Below are 15,003 nucleotides of genomic sequence, written 5' to 3' on the forward strand. Positions count from 1 at the left end.
GAGCAGGTGAAGCTGCCTGGTCTCATGTGAGGGGGAGGGGGGGTGATGTGCAGATCGGTAGGTTGTTGGGCCCTGCGCTCCATCAGGGGCCCCACAACCTATTAAAGGAAAATATATTTTTTATTATTATTTTGCTGTTCCAGTTGGAGAGATTTCTGATCTCTCCAGCTGGAGCATGGCCATGCGGCCGGGCCCCTGGCTGGCAGGGCCGGACTGGGGATACAAAGCAGCCCTGGAAAAAAAAATCTATGTCAGCACCATAAGTCATTGCGCCACGTATTGTCACATGTAATACGTAAGGGGCTATGTCTTGCCACCCCAGATGATTGAGTCATATAAATACATATTATATATTATATATATATATATATATATATATATATATATATATAATATGTATTTATATATGACTCAGTCATCTGGGGTGGCAAGACATAGCCCCTTACATATTATTGGTCAATATATATATATATATATGTTTTTTCTAATATAAAATATTCCTTTCAGAGTCAAGCATTTAATTATACAGTAAGCATACTCACATGCAGACACAGACAATTTCACTGACATACGCAAGCTCATTGATACACAGTGTCATAGACCAACAATCTCACTGATATATATAAGCTCATTGACATAAATACACAAGTTTACAGATGCACACAAATAGGCTCACTGACAGACAATCTCACTGACATGCACAGACAAGCTTATTGGCATACACACACACACAAATGTAGTTCAGACAAACTCTGACACGCACAAACTTACTACAGACAAGCTCACACACACACAAGCTCACTCACTAGAATGCACACACACAAGCTCACTCACTAGCAGGCACACACACAAGCTCTCTCACTAGCAGACACATACACACAGACAAGCTCACTCACTAGCAGGCACACACACACACAGACAAGCTCACTCACTAGCAGGCACACACACACACACAAGCTCTCTCACTAGCAGGCACACACAAGCTCTCACACTAGCAGACACACACAGACAAACTCACTCACTAGCAGGCACACACACAAGCTCTCTCACTAGCAGGCACACACACACACACACACACACACAAGCAGGCACACACACACAGACAAGCTCACTCACTTGCCGGCACACACACACAGACAGGGCTGGCGCCACGGTTAGGTGAACTAGGCATTCGCCTAGGGCGCCGGCCTGCTGGGGGCACCCAACGGGAATTTCCTGGTGGGCTCACCCTGTCTTGGGCCGCAGCGCTGGGCGTGCGGCTCTAGAGCCGCCCCCCCCTCAGAACCGGGTCGTTCCTCCAGGCACCCAAAGGTGGGGGCGCCCAGAAGAGCCCTGTCACAGTATGGCAGAGCAGGCACCTTCTTACCTTGATGACAGGTGCCTGCTCTGCCATCAAATCCCGGTGACCGGAGGAGAGGGGGGAAGGAGAAGGCGGCGAGGGAGGCTGTTCTTGCAGCCTCTCACTCCTCCCTCACGCGCCCTCTGTGATGCAGTGAGCTGGAATATGACGTCATTCTGGCCCCGGCATACTAAACGGCAGGCAGGAGGAGTGAGGAGCTGCCCCACACTGGATCCTAGGGAGGTGAGTGTTTAAGTGTTTGTCAGTGAGTGAATGTGTGCATCACTGAGTGTCTGCCTGTGTGTGTGTGTCAGTGAGTGTCTGTGTGTCTGTCAGTGAGTGAGTGTATGTCTGTCACTGAGTGTCTGTCTGTGTGTGTGTCTGTCTCTCAGTGAGTGAGTATATGTCTGTCAGTGAATGTGTGTGTGTGTCAGTGAGTGAGTATATGTCTGTCAGTGAATGTGTGTGTCTGTCAGTGACTGAGTGAGTATATATGTCAGTGAGTGTGTGTGTCAGTGACTGAGTGTATGTCTGTCAGTGAGTGTCTGTGTGATTGTGTATGTTAGTGACTGAATGTCCATCAGTGAGTGTGTGTGTATGTCTCTCAGTAAGTGTCTGTGTGTATGTCTGTCAGTGAGTGAGTATATGCCTGTCAGTGTGTGCGTGTGTGTGTGTGTGTTTGTCTGTCATTGAGTGATTGTGTATGTCTGTCAGTGAGTCTGTGTGTATGTCTGTCAATGAGTGTCTGTGTGTGTGTCTGTCACTGATTGAGTGTATGTCTGTCGGTGAGCTTCTGTGTGTGTATGTGTGTCAGCGTGTGTGTGTCTGTTAGTGAGTGACATAAAGGGGCTGCAAAATGGATCTTTGCCTAGGACGGCAGAAATCCTTGCACCGGCCCTGCACACAGACAAGCTCACTCACTAGCAGGCATACACACACACACACAAGCTCATTTACACACACACACACAAGCAGGCACACACACACACAGACAAGCTTGCTCACTAGCAGACACACACACACAGACAAGCTCACTCGCTAGCAGGCACACACACACAGACAAGCTCACTCGCTAGCAGGCACACACACACAGACAAGCTCACTCACTAGCAGGCACACACACACAGACAAGCTCACTCACTAACAGACACACACACACACACACACAGACAAGCTCACTCGCTAGCAGGCACACACACACACACAGACAAGCTCACTCACTAGCAGACACACACACACAGACAAGCTCACTCACTAGCAGACACACACACACACAGACAAGCTCACTCGCTAGCAGGCACAGACACAGACAAGCTCACTCACTAGCAGACACACACACACACAGACAAGCTCACTCACTAGCAGACATACACACACACACAATCACTGTCATGGCTGAAGCTTACCTGGTAGGTGACGTTTCCCTTTTGTAGCCTCTTCCTTCCGGCGCGCAACGTGTGTGGGGGTGGGGCTTACGTGAGGGAGGCAGAGCTATGTTCAGGAGGCAGGGCTTGTGTGCGGAGGCGGGGCATGCGGACCAAATTAAGGTTAATTGTGCTGGGAGACTGACAGGGCTGATCAGGGCTGTCAGACCGGCCCCAGGTGCCGCGGCCCACGGGGAATTTCCCCGGTATCCCGGTGGGCCAGTCCGGCCCTGGTCAAGAGTCAATGTGACTGAGCACTGGAGTGCAGGAAAAGTTAACATGGAAGAAGGTTGGTGAAACCTAAGTTTTTGGTAGTTTAGAACCCTTGGTAGATAGGGAATAATAACGTTAGTTAGTGTTCAGACGAGCTAGGATTTAATTTAAAGGGAAATCTGCTATGTTATGTTATTTTGTGTTGTGTTGCTGCTGCCTGAATGGATTTCCAAATAAAAGGCCTGAATTGAATTGCAACCAAAATACTGCACATGTTGTTTTTACCCTAGAGGACCTAGCAACTGGCAAACAAGGATCACAATATATATATATTAATTATTCTTTTATACAATTGCCATATGAAGAATGCTCCTTTACTGTTGCTGTGAATTATACAAAAGAATAGCAGGGGGATAAAAATTGTGTGATTTCACACAGTAATCCGATAAAAGAACAATATATAATTATTCTGTAGTGATATTAACAAAATATGCTGCATTCCTGACAATGTTTTTACTGTAGGTTAAGTACTAGCTTTTATTTAAAGAATAGCATTCTCTTTTATTCATTTTATTAATTGTTATTATTATCGTTTATATAGCAACAAACACTCCCCCAAGATCTTAAAATTTTACAGTGTGCAAACAATTGAAAAAGGGAATAATAATGTGAGCAAAGCATAGTAGTAATAAAGGCCTACTCAAAGGAGCAAGGGGGAGGTTGTGCAAACACAAGTGGGCGAAGCTGTAGAGCATAGATGTGAAAGTCCATTAAGTAGTCACCTACATGATTTCTTAAAGGACCAGGGACTAGGAAAGATGTGGACTACATCTCCTATAATGTTCATACTGCGATAATGCTAGCAGAGCATCAGGAGAGATGTAGTCCACAATATCTGGAATGCGGAAAATTGCCCATCCCTCAACAAGGAGAACATCCAATAGGACAAGGCTGTGCAGTCCACAGAAATAGTGCTTCCCTTAAGAAATCCTGCTGATCAAAATTAGTAATGTAAGTGCATACAAAAAAAAAGAGGGACATATGGAAAGGAAAATGTTAGTCATGTGGAGTATATACAAGACAAGCTTTGAGGTAAAAGTGTCAGAGAGCTGGGAGGTTGTATCAGGGTGAGCGCGCCTGATCAGTGCGGTCACGCCAATACTCTAGCCACACTGAAGTCCCCGGTCAGCATGGCCGCAAATAAGCAGGACGGTCACGCTGACAGTGGAAAGGACAGCGCCGCGATCCTCCCTGAAGACGGGTCCCGGCTGGTGCGGCATTCTAAAGGACGCCGGCCTCTGCGGTCCTGTTCTGTTAGGGACCAGGAACCAAACAGAGACATAACGTAGATGCAAAACACCTTTATTTATAAACAGCAACAAATGAGTAAAACCAAAAGCAAAGTCCAGGAGGCAAGCAGGGATCAGGCACCAAAACAGGTAGTCAGACAATCCGAAATCAGGAGAACGGAGAGCAGCAGAGTCAGGAACAAGGCCAAAATTCAGGAACCAGGAATACACAGGAAACAAGAAGTCTTCTGGGAAACAGGAAACCACGCAAGGGTAAGGAAGTATTGGAACTTGCTGCTTAAATAGGCTGCACTGATTAGTACAAGGATTGGCTTTAAAGGGCCACTATAGGCACCCAGACCACTTCAGCTTAATGGGTGCCAGGTCCAGCTAGGTTTAACCCTTTTTTCTGTAAACATAGCAGTTTCAGAGAAACTGCTATGTTTGCAATAGGGTTAATCCAGCCTCTAGTGGCTGTCTCATTGACGGACTGTCTCATTGACGGACTCAATACTTCTTGGAACTATCCACAGTGCTGTATGCACTGATTGGTCAAAGCAAGGCTAGTGAAGTCGTATAACACTCTTAGTTTATTAGCTGAAAGCCAACAGTAAGTGGTAATAATAGTACAGCTCCCATCTTCCCTCCAAAAAAAATCTCCAAACAGGCCCCAGCTCCTCTTGTCCTAATACAACACCCCTAACATAGTGAAGTGAAAAATCGTGAGAAAACTGTGATTATAAAATCATCTAAGTTCTCTGCATGTCTGCCTAACGCGTTTCGGCGCTGTACAAAGCGCCTTTCTCAAAGGCTGTCATAGACAGCAACCCTTACTCTGTGCTAGAGGCACTTCCGCGCTTCTCACTGTAATTTTCACAGTGAGAAGATGCCAGCATCCATAGGAAAGCATTGAGAATGCTTTCAGCCGATGACGGAAGAAGAGGGAGGAGAGTCTCCAGCGCCGAGGGAGCCCGGCGCTGGAAAAGAGGTAAGGGATTAACCCCTTCCTCCCCCTTCAGCGCCACAGGAGTGGGGCCCTGAGGGTGGGGGCACCCTCAGGGCACTATAGTGCCAGGAAAACGAGTATGTTTTCCTGGCATTATAGTGGTCCTTTAACAACCAAGTGAGTAACCGTAGAAACGGTAATGAGGGAGCTGATCGTTAAAAATCAGCTGAATAGCTCAGACACAGAGTAAGGGTTGCTGTCTATGACAGCCTTTGAGAAAGGCGCTTTGTACAGCGCCGAAACGCGTTAGGCAGACATGCAGAGAATTTAGATGATTTTATAATCACAATTTTCTCACGATTTTTCACTTCACTATGTTAGGGGTGTTGTATTAGGACAAGAGGAGCTGGGGCCTGTTTGGAGATTTTTTTTGGAGGGAAGATGGGAGCTGTACTATTATTACCACTTACTGTTGGCTTTCAGCTAATAAACTAAGAGTGTTATACGACTTCACTAGCCTTGCTTTGACCAATCAGTGCATACAGCACTGTGGATAGTTCCAAGAAGTATTGAGTCCGTTTATATTCAACAGGGGAACATCTAAGTATCCCATATCTACACTATCTACCAGTCAGTGCATACAGCACTGAGGTTAGTTTTAAGTAGTGTTGAGTCTGTTTATATTCAATAGGGGAACATCTAAGTATCCCACATCTATACTATCCACCTAGTACTTCATGTTACTATCCTGTATTTAGCTATAAAGGTGTGACCAAATGTATTTTTCTGCACTATTTTAAGTTGCAGTACCCTCTTATGTTACTTCGTGACGGCCATATGATCCACCTGTGACCTCTAAGCAAGTATTTAACATTACCTGTTGCAATATCTTGAAGTGTTATATTGTGTTATATTGTTAAGAGCTCTTTGGCTCTATACCTCCATACGAATATACACTTCTGCGGTCCAGTGTTAAGGGTTTGGCTCTGTTACAATTCAGCCGGGTAGTTAAGTGTACATTGGTACCTCCCATTGTATTCCCCAGTAATGAGTACACATCTAGAGCACTTTTGCCTAAGTTGATATCTCATCCATTACTCCCTGAGCCCATTTCAATCTCCTCTTGCACGGTTTTTGGGTGATTTTTTACTTTAAGTATCCACATTTTGTTGTTTTATTTGTTCATGGTTAAGTATACCTTATTAAAGATTATTAATTTTAGCAGGCCTCTGAGATCCGTATCTTACTTGTGTTACCTAGACCTTGGGTCTTAGGCATACACTACCTTTACTTGCTGTTTAAAACAGCAGAGAAACCCTGACATGTTCTTTATGAAAGAGGGCACACTGTCCACATTATAGATGGCGCTGGCGTGCGTGTGTGTCAACATCATGACGTTTTGGGGTCAAAGGCCATGTACTGATTAATTACAGCACTGAGAGGCATATTTAAACCTTCTTATGCTTTTTCTCAGTGCCCTGTTGTGGTTTCCACTTGTTGGTTGTCTGAGAGTGCGTTACTGTTTATTTGATTTTTCTGATTTGGACTTAGGCTTGTATTCGACTTTCCCTACTTCAGGTATCCAGACTTTTTGCTAGTTCAACGTTTAATGTGTATTTCTGTACCCTTGACTTTGGATTGTTTCTGACTATTCTCTAATGTTAAGTCCGGCCATTCTAAGGCCCGGTCTACATATTTTGTGTTAACGTAGTTGTGCGTGTTGGGTCACTAGTAGTCGTGACAAAAAGGGAGTTGGGATAATAGACCTTTAGTTTATATGTCAGGAATTTTAGTGTTTTAATACTGTTCCTTTAAGACAGCACTGATGTACGTAACACTAGCTTATTTAAGCGTCCGTCGTCTGTGCCTCAGGGCACAATTAATGTGTTAAAACCCTTGCATGCATCCATTAATTCCTTCTGGATCTACTGTTGACGACCTCGGACTGAAGTTACCTTCTGCCTAACGGATTACCCTTTTTTCCTGTTGGATATACTGTTGCCGACTTCGGATTGGATTTACTTATTGCCTAAACGGATTACCCCTTATCTCTGCTGGAACTCTTGCTGACGACTAGGAACTGGAAAAGATCTCCCTCTCATTGGACAATCATTTGGTATTCATCCAGATTGCCTTCCTGAACTTCATTAAAAGGGTGAGTTAAATGAACAAAAATGAAAAAGAAATGCAAGGTCCCAGATTTTAGTACAGATATCGGGAAACAAAAATTGGTTATTCAGTACGCATGGGAGGAATGCAACAAGATCAGGAGCCCAGACAATCATATCCATTCAGGGCAGCATGAAATGATTCTTAGCCTTCTAGATGCAACCATGTAGCCCAATAGACCACCCATAATATGGGCAGGAAGATTATCGATTGGTCACTTATATTTGACAGGTTCATGGAAGTGTTTCTCTGTTGGCACTGCTATGTATTCATGTCAAAATAATTCACCATCTCTGCGGAGGGTCGTAGCAAATCCACTGCTCAAAAGTCACATTTTCCACAACTTAAAGTTGCCACCAGCCTCCTAGATAAGATATATTTGTACATCGTGTCTCCACTGTACTTTCTACAAAGAGTTTATCCAAAGCAATTACAGGCTTCTTCAGGGGCTTGATGACATCTTCCTGTCCCTCTACTTTCATCTTTAACAGTAGTGTTAATTCCCTATTCCACTAAATCTTGTACCAATGCTCTTGTGCTCAAATAGTCTCTTCAGGTCTAGATAATTCATACCCAGAGCAGGACGAAGGGGTTGAAGGACATCCAAAGCACTCTTACTATGCCAGGACATTGGATTCTGTCCTCACCATTTACTGCAGATATTTACAGACAGACAGCTGTTACCCAGCAAGGTAGACAGAAAATCAAATTGTAACTGATGGTGTAATGTAATAAATCTGATTATTTATTATACAAAGTCTTTTATATCTACCAACTACTGTCAAAATCCCAACACAATGTATGAAGCTCAAGTTCAATAAAAGCAGCATTGCAGTCAGGGACAATTCCCTTATTAATATTGTATACAAAATATTTTACAGTGCGGGAACATACAAGTAATTGCAACAGAACAATTTTGACATATAAGAACAAGAGATAATCAAGAACCCTAATTAAGATACTCAGTCTCAATATTTGCTCTAGCGTTTGCAGACACTAGAGTAAAAAATTAGACAAGTGTCTCAAATCAGGACTGTCTTGCACGTACAGCAGTTTTGACAAGTATGGCACGGTGGCTTATTCTCTAAACACAGAATTGTTTTAAACTGACAAACATATTGAAAATGTAGGGCAAAGTAGCAAATCCTTTCCAGCTTTAAATTGCAAATCTGTTCTAGCTTTGCTATTTTGACTATATTTTGCAATTCTGTTGTCAACACACCACACTGTTTGGGGAATTAACTCCTATCGATGGTGATACAAGAGATCTATTTTTATATCTCTTATTTCACATTGCACGGGCTATGGAATATCAATAAGCAGTAGGCATCTAATTAAATGGTGAAACACAGAAATGACAGCTTCAGCTCTATAGATTCCTGCCAACTAACTAAACACTGTTTATGCTGGAATGTTTAACTAAACACAGCCCTTCAAAAATATCCCTGATATAACAGCAGGAAGCATAAACACCTACAGGTTCACTTATAATTATACATTAACTTGCTAAGAGCAGATAAATCCTCCAAATGTCAGGGCAACAATTAGCACTTTAAACATTAAAGTCCTGTAGTACTTGGCACAGAGGTTCTCGATGTTTGCTTCTTGCTGGGGGATCACTATATGCAATTAATAACGGTTTATTTTGCCTCTGTTTCTGTATGATTAACCCGTTGAAGGTCACGAAGGCTGCTTACCAACTGCAGTGTTTTCACCATGCACATTAAAGCATTATTGGCTGACGCTACTAAAGACCAGTCACTAAGGAGTGACCAACCACTCTTATTATTCTCTACAGAACCCACTAACTTATACTTGTTAACCCCCTTAAAACTGGTAATTAAATCGTACCACACCATAATAATATTAATGGCCAGATACATGTTAAAACATGAAATCACTCTCTAAAGTGGCTCTGTCAACTTTCTTCTATTATTCCTCCTCTTTGTTCTTCTAATTAAGTTTTTTAATGTATTTCTCTATAAAAACATGAGACAAAGTAGGCACTACTCTGAATTAAGTATTTTGTCCTATGTCTGACAAGTCTTGATAAAGGGCGGAGCTTAAGGCAAGCGCCACATCCTTTGTTAGCTTGACAAATTTGACAAAGGAATTGGAGCTTGCCTACGCCCTTACTGAATGTTAGGGTGTGCTTAGTTGTCCTACAAAAGGAGGGCTTTAATGCCCTAATGACCAGACCCTTCCTCCAGCCCGAATACTTAACCTACATGGTGATCGCGTCAAACAAAGCAGTCCACCTGCAACCAATCCAGCCGATCCGAGTAATGTGAGCGCAATAACACCGCAATCACATGACTCGGATCGGCTTGATTGACAGGTTTGGCAGGCAGTTACCTCAATATATAATTAATGAAACAAGCTAATTAAATATAAATAACATATATGTTACACGTAGATTTAATGTATATATATATATATATATATATATATATAATTTCATTCTAAGTGTATTTTGATACACACATATATGTATTGGGGAACCCAGGCAGAAATTCCAGAGAGTTTAATTTGCAAGCCTTGACCCTGTAACTTTTCTAAACCCCTTAAACCTGTACATGGGGGGCACTGTTGCACTTGTGGGACATCACTGAAGGCAGATATGATTGTTTCAGAGTAGTAAAACATATAATGACAATGATATCATCAGTGAAAGTGGGGTTTGTGTGCGGAAATAAAAATGCAAAAAAAAATAAAAATATATAAAAATTAACTTACGATAGGTTTTTTTGACTAGCTACAAAAATTGACTGGACATACCCCATTGTGAGTACCATATAATCTCAAAGGCAACATAGTTACATAATTACATACATAAGCTGAAAAGAGACAGGTGTCCATCAAGTTCAGCCTTCCTCACATCCGTTTTTTGCTGTTGCTCAAAAATAAGGCCAAAAAAGCCAGTTTGAAGCACTTCCAATTTTGCAACAAACTAGGAAAAAATATCCTTCTTGACAGCAATCTGGCAAATTTCTATGTGTAAAAACTACAAAGCACACTCTTTATTTGACCCTGTAACTTTCCAAAACACCATAAAACCATTTCCCACTTTTTCCCTTTCCCGATTTTGTTTCTGTTCACTGATTTGCACTCGGGATTACATACATTCTCAAAAAGACTGATGGTGATAGGGGGCCTGAGTCACATGTAGCATATGTCGGATTGTTGGGTACAAAATATAGTGTGTGTAGAAATGGTGTGAGTATTGAGTTTGTAATGCTGTTGTAAACAACACATTCATTGTGCAGTGCGTGTCTAATATAACCCCTTAATGACACAACTTCTGGAATAAAAGGGAATCATGACGGAATATATCCGTCATCTGTCCTTAAGGGGTTAAGCTGAGAACCGGATAACTAAAAAACAGATATCAGAGTAACAGTTATGTAATTTGACAATTGACACCTACCTGCAAAATCCATGGTTCTCATAAGCCATATTTATCCAATCATCAAATATTATCATGTTCCCTTCCTTATTGTTGTTGTTATTTCTGCCTTTGATCCCAAAATATGAGGCCTGCACATTTTCCAAATCGTCACAGTCTAGCTGATGCCACACAACCTTCTCTCTAATAAAAGTATAGAAAATAAAAAAGTTTTAAATTGTAAAAAAATAAGAATAGAGTACATAGCACAGTTAAAAACATCTTGATGCCTAATTTTTCATTTAAAAACATATGCCTTCCACAATGTCCCCATACATGTCTCTTGCACATTTTTGTTAATTAATGGAGCACTCCAGGTTCTAAGTGATCCCCAGTTTTTGCATTGCAGGATACAGATCATTCATTAAAATATATGCAAACAAAAAATAAATAAATACTATTGTAAGGAGTGGGACCTAATTAGTAATGCCCAATTGGGTATTCTATGTTAGAATGCTGTTTTCATAAAGAAGGATTGGAGTAACCCTTTAATAATTTGGAGTCCCACTTTTGTTAGCCCCCCAAATTATAATCTAGGACTGCCTTTGCCCTGATCTAGCAGAGCATTTAATAAAACATGAACGTCGTTTAATCCCTCACATTTTTCTTGATGCCACAAAATTAATAGCGATAAGTGTGTCTATTTCGTTTTTTTTTTTTCTATTTTTCTTCTGCTCATAAACTTTCCAGTTAATTAACTTTAACACAATATCAATTTAATCCCACTGAAAACATATTGTTCTCTAGACCAATTAACCTAAAATGTAAGCAACGGTCACTTTCTCTGGTGTAAGAGGCAAATTAAACTGTCTCCAGAGATATTTAAATTGCCATCTATCATCCCTGGCTGTTAATGAGAATTGGATAGTCTCAGATAGTTGACACAAGTCGCAAATTCCTTATATTCCAGTCTGGATGTGAAATGAAAAGCAGCTCAAGTCTCAAATTCAGTAATAGGGAAGGGTGCAGGCAAGTGTTTCATCTGGAAAAGAAATCCACATAAGACACAAAAGCAGTGGCGGAAATACCGTGGTCTCAGGGGTCGCAGTTGGGACCGGGCCCGTCATTTCAGGGAGCCTGGCTGCCCTGCCGGCATTGTGGTGTGGCCCTGGCCAAGTGGAGCAACCTGTGTCTGTATGTGTGTGTGTGTGTGAATGTCTGTATTTCTGTGTCTGTATGTGTGTTTGTGAATGTCTGTGATGACAGGGGCGTGGGGGTCTGGGAAAAGGGGCTAGCCTATACAAAAAGGAAGCGTGCGATTGAGACTGGTTGCCACACTGGCCAGCCCAACTAAGGCTAAGGCTACTGAATAACCTGAGCACAGTATGAACAGCCCAGGTGTGTCCACTGATACATTTACTGACAATGAGAGCAAACCCAACACAATGAGACAGGAGGCTCATATCGGGACTATCCTACAAGTTGGAAACTGTTGTGGCAGAAAGATTAATATTTCCATCTGCAAGCAATGGCAAATTCAGCTATAATTATTTCTTGAGTATATGATAATATAGAAGTGGCCATTTTGGAATTTCGTCACACTTTTCAAGGTCTTATTGACCAATCATAAAATAAGGCTGTACAGAATATGCAATTTTGGCAACCAATCACAATCCAGGATTGATAGACACACACACACACACTCTCTCTCGCTCTCTCTCTTCAGAAAAGTCTAGAATTGAGACTCAAAATGTACTTTATTTGTTTCTGTACTGCTTTATTAAAGCAGTGATACTGCACTTACCGTAATTCAAGTCCCTCGAGTGTGCTTCTTTTTAATTCAGACCTGCTATCACCAGGGCACATATTTTTGTGGAGAGTGGAGTGCAGAGCCCCTGTTTGATAGATATTTTTATACACACACATACACATATATATCATCATTTCGGTTTCCTCTTACCTTTCTAAGCGTTGTCTCTCATTTTTCTTGACGCACTTGACAAGGCAGCATATAAAAAATGCCATAGACATCAGCAGGATGATTGCACAGCTTACAATGGAAGCAATTACTGCCACTTTAAACCCAAACGTATCATATTTAGACAGTGCTGCAAAGAGAGCGAGAGAGTGAGAGAGAAAGATGGCTGTGTAACCAAAATGCAATAGCAATTTCATTTATCATATGCATTTTATCACACTGCTGTCAAGCTGTGCATTATTTCCGGGCATTAGTTCTTACTGGCAGAATGATTGATCAAACACTGTCCATCCGGCCTGCCATTTTGTATAGGAGCTGTTAACCCTTCTGTCAGCTACAAGTAACTTTTTTTAGCTGATTGACTGAGCCAATTTACTTGCACTAGTGGGTTTATTTACTAAAACAGCAGCTGAATATACAGGAATTGCAAAGTTTAGGCCAAAATAGACAGGCTTAATATAACTTGAATTTTCTAATTACATTTTGCACTTGCTTTGTGAATTCTCTGCAAATAGTATTCACTAAAGTGACAACTGTAAGGAATTCAAGATGAATTAAAAGTTAATTTCCAAATTATAAGAATACTATAGCGTTACAAATACAAATCTGTATTCCTAACGCTATAGTGTCCCTGTCCCTACTTGTATTCAGGTCCCTACTGTGTGCACAAAAAAAAAAAAAAAAATAAACTTTCCTTTTTTTCAGTGCCTAGGTTCCCTTGCTTTTACCTCTCCACTTCCTCCAACATCACAGAGCAGCTATAGCCTCCTTCGTGTGGTATAATCCATAAAGTAGCGTAAAGGAGTATTGGGGACGTAATGCACGGTGAGCACACGCATTCAAACTTCATTATAGGAAAGAACTGAATTAATGCTTTCCTGTGGGAAAAACCTGAACAAGAATATTAAACAAGTTACTTTGTGTGGTATTATGTAAGAGGGTTAATCTTGGAACCTGTGTGGTGTCATAGAGACAAAAGCCTTCTGCTGTCATTTTATGTGAGATAGTATTTAGCTTAAAGGGACACTATAGGCACCAAAACAACTTTATATATGTATATAGATCATGCCCTTCAGTCCAACATCTCTATTTTCTGCCATTTAGGATATAAAGCACTTTGTTTATACAGTCCTAGACACACCTCCCTGCACACAACTGGCACAGCCTTCCTAAACACTTCCTGTACAGAAAGATCTAATCTTTAATCTTTCTTCCTGCACAGTCTGTTTAATTTATATTTTCTCCTGTTCTGTCAATAGCCTTCTAGACTCTGATTGAGCCTCATATGTGTGATTAAAGTTCAATTTACAGAGCAAGAGATTAAAACATCTAAAGTAAGTTAACATCTGATTGAAATGAAACAATTTTTTTTTAATTCTTTATTTTGTTTGTGCATAAGTTTAACATGCGGATTTGCAGTGCCACAAGAGCTGGTGCAATCGGGTTTGCATACACGCTTAATCACATGGCATTAATGATATAGCACTTTTTTTTTTTACAGGTAGTTATATAAACAGGGTAATAACTTGCGCTTATAAAAACAAAGGAAAGCAAAGGAAAGCAGTAGTTTGGTTCACAGATATGTTTCACCTATTAGTCACAGTAAGGTTAACGGTCAGGCTAGGACATTGCATTACAGATCATAGCTAAACACTTTTATCTTTGTATCTGATTGTACAGTGTTATGCATTTAGTGCAGTATGTCTGGTCTATGCTGTGAATTTTAATTTTATTAAAGACACGGAGGCTCCTATTATGCATATCTCTTTCTTTATTTCCTCAGCAGCAAAGATAGAGGAATATAAATATTATCAAAATGAAAGAAAAAACTGTACAGGCATAACGAGTAGCCAATCACATAACAGAGGAAGTAGCTATATAAGTCCTGTGTCTCCCACAATCCCCCTCTTTCTTTGCTGCTTCCTCAGACAGCTAAGTATTTTACTTGAGCTCTCCTACTCATTGCATTTTGTTTACTTGTGATTCATGTTTTGCTTATGCTTTGTTTCATTATTGTCGTTTTTATTTATTGTTGATTACTATCTAGTACCTACATCGTTGGTGTATTTGGGGGTTCCCCTAGAGGCTTTGCCCGCCGCCGCGGGCTGTTTTCCCCTCCTACCGCCCCTGTTGCCGCTTCTCGGCGCTATCTTAGCCGCGTGGCCCTTTCTCTGTGAACGCGACTGAGTGTGCTCGTTTTCCCCTCTCGCGGGCTGCCCACGCGGGTAGGTGCACGCGCCCCTTCCCCCGCCTGGAGCCG

At 41.6% G+C, this 15,003-nt stretch overlaps 1 protein-coding gene across 1 annotated transcript in view; it reads right to left on the reverse strand.

Annotated features, from left to right (window-relative positions):
- SUSD3 (sushi domain containing 3) overlaps window positions 1-15,003 on the reverse strand; it is a 93,734-nt gene that overhangs the window by 6,098 nt on the left and 72,633 nt on the right. The window contains exons 3-4 of the mRNA XM_063426906.1: window positions 12,726-12,873; window positions 10,808-10,969 (exon numbers count right to left, since the gene is read on the reverse strand). Of these exons, the coding sequence (XP_063282976.1) occupies window positions 10,808-10,969; window positions 12,726-12,873 (310 nt within the window). The remainder of the gene's footprint in view (window positions 1-10,807; window positions 10,970-12,725; window positions 12,874-15,003) is intronic.

The sequence above is a fragment of the Pelobates fuscus genome, chromosome 7 (assembly GCF_036172605.1).
Source record: "Pelobates fuscus isolate aPelFus1 chromosome 7, aPelFus1.pri, whole genome shotgun sequence".
NCBI classification, from domain to species: Eukaryota; Metazoa; Chordata; class Amphibia; order Anura; family Pelobatidae; genus Pelobates; species Pelobates fuscus.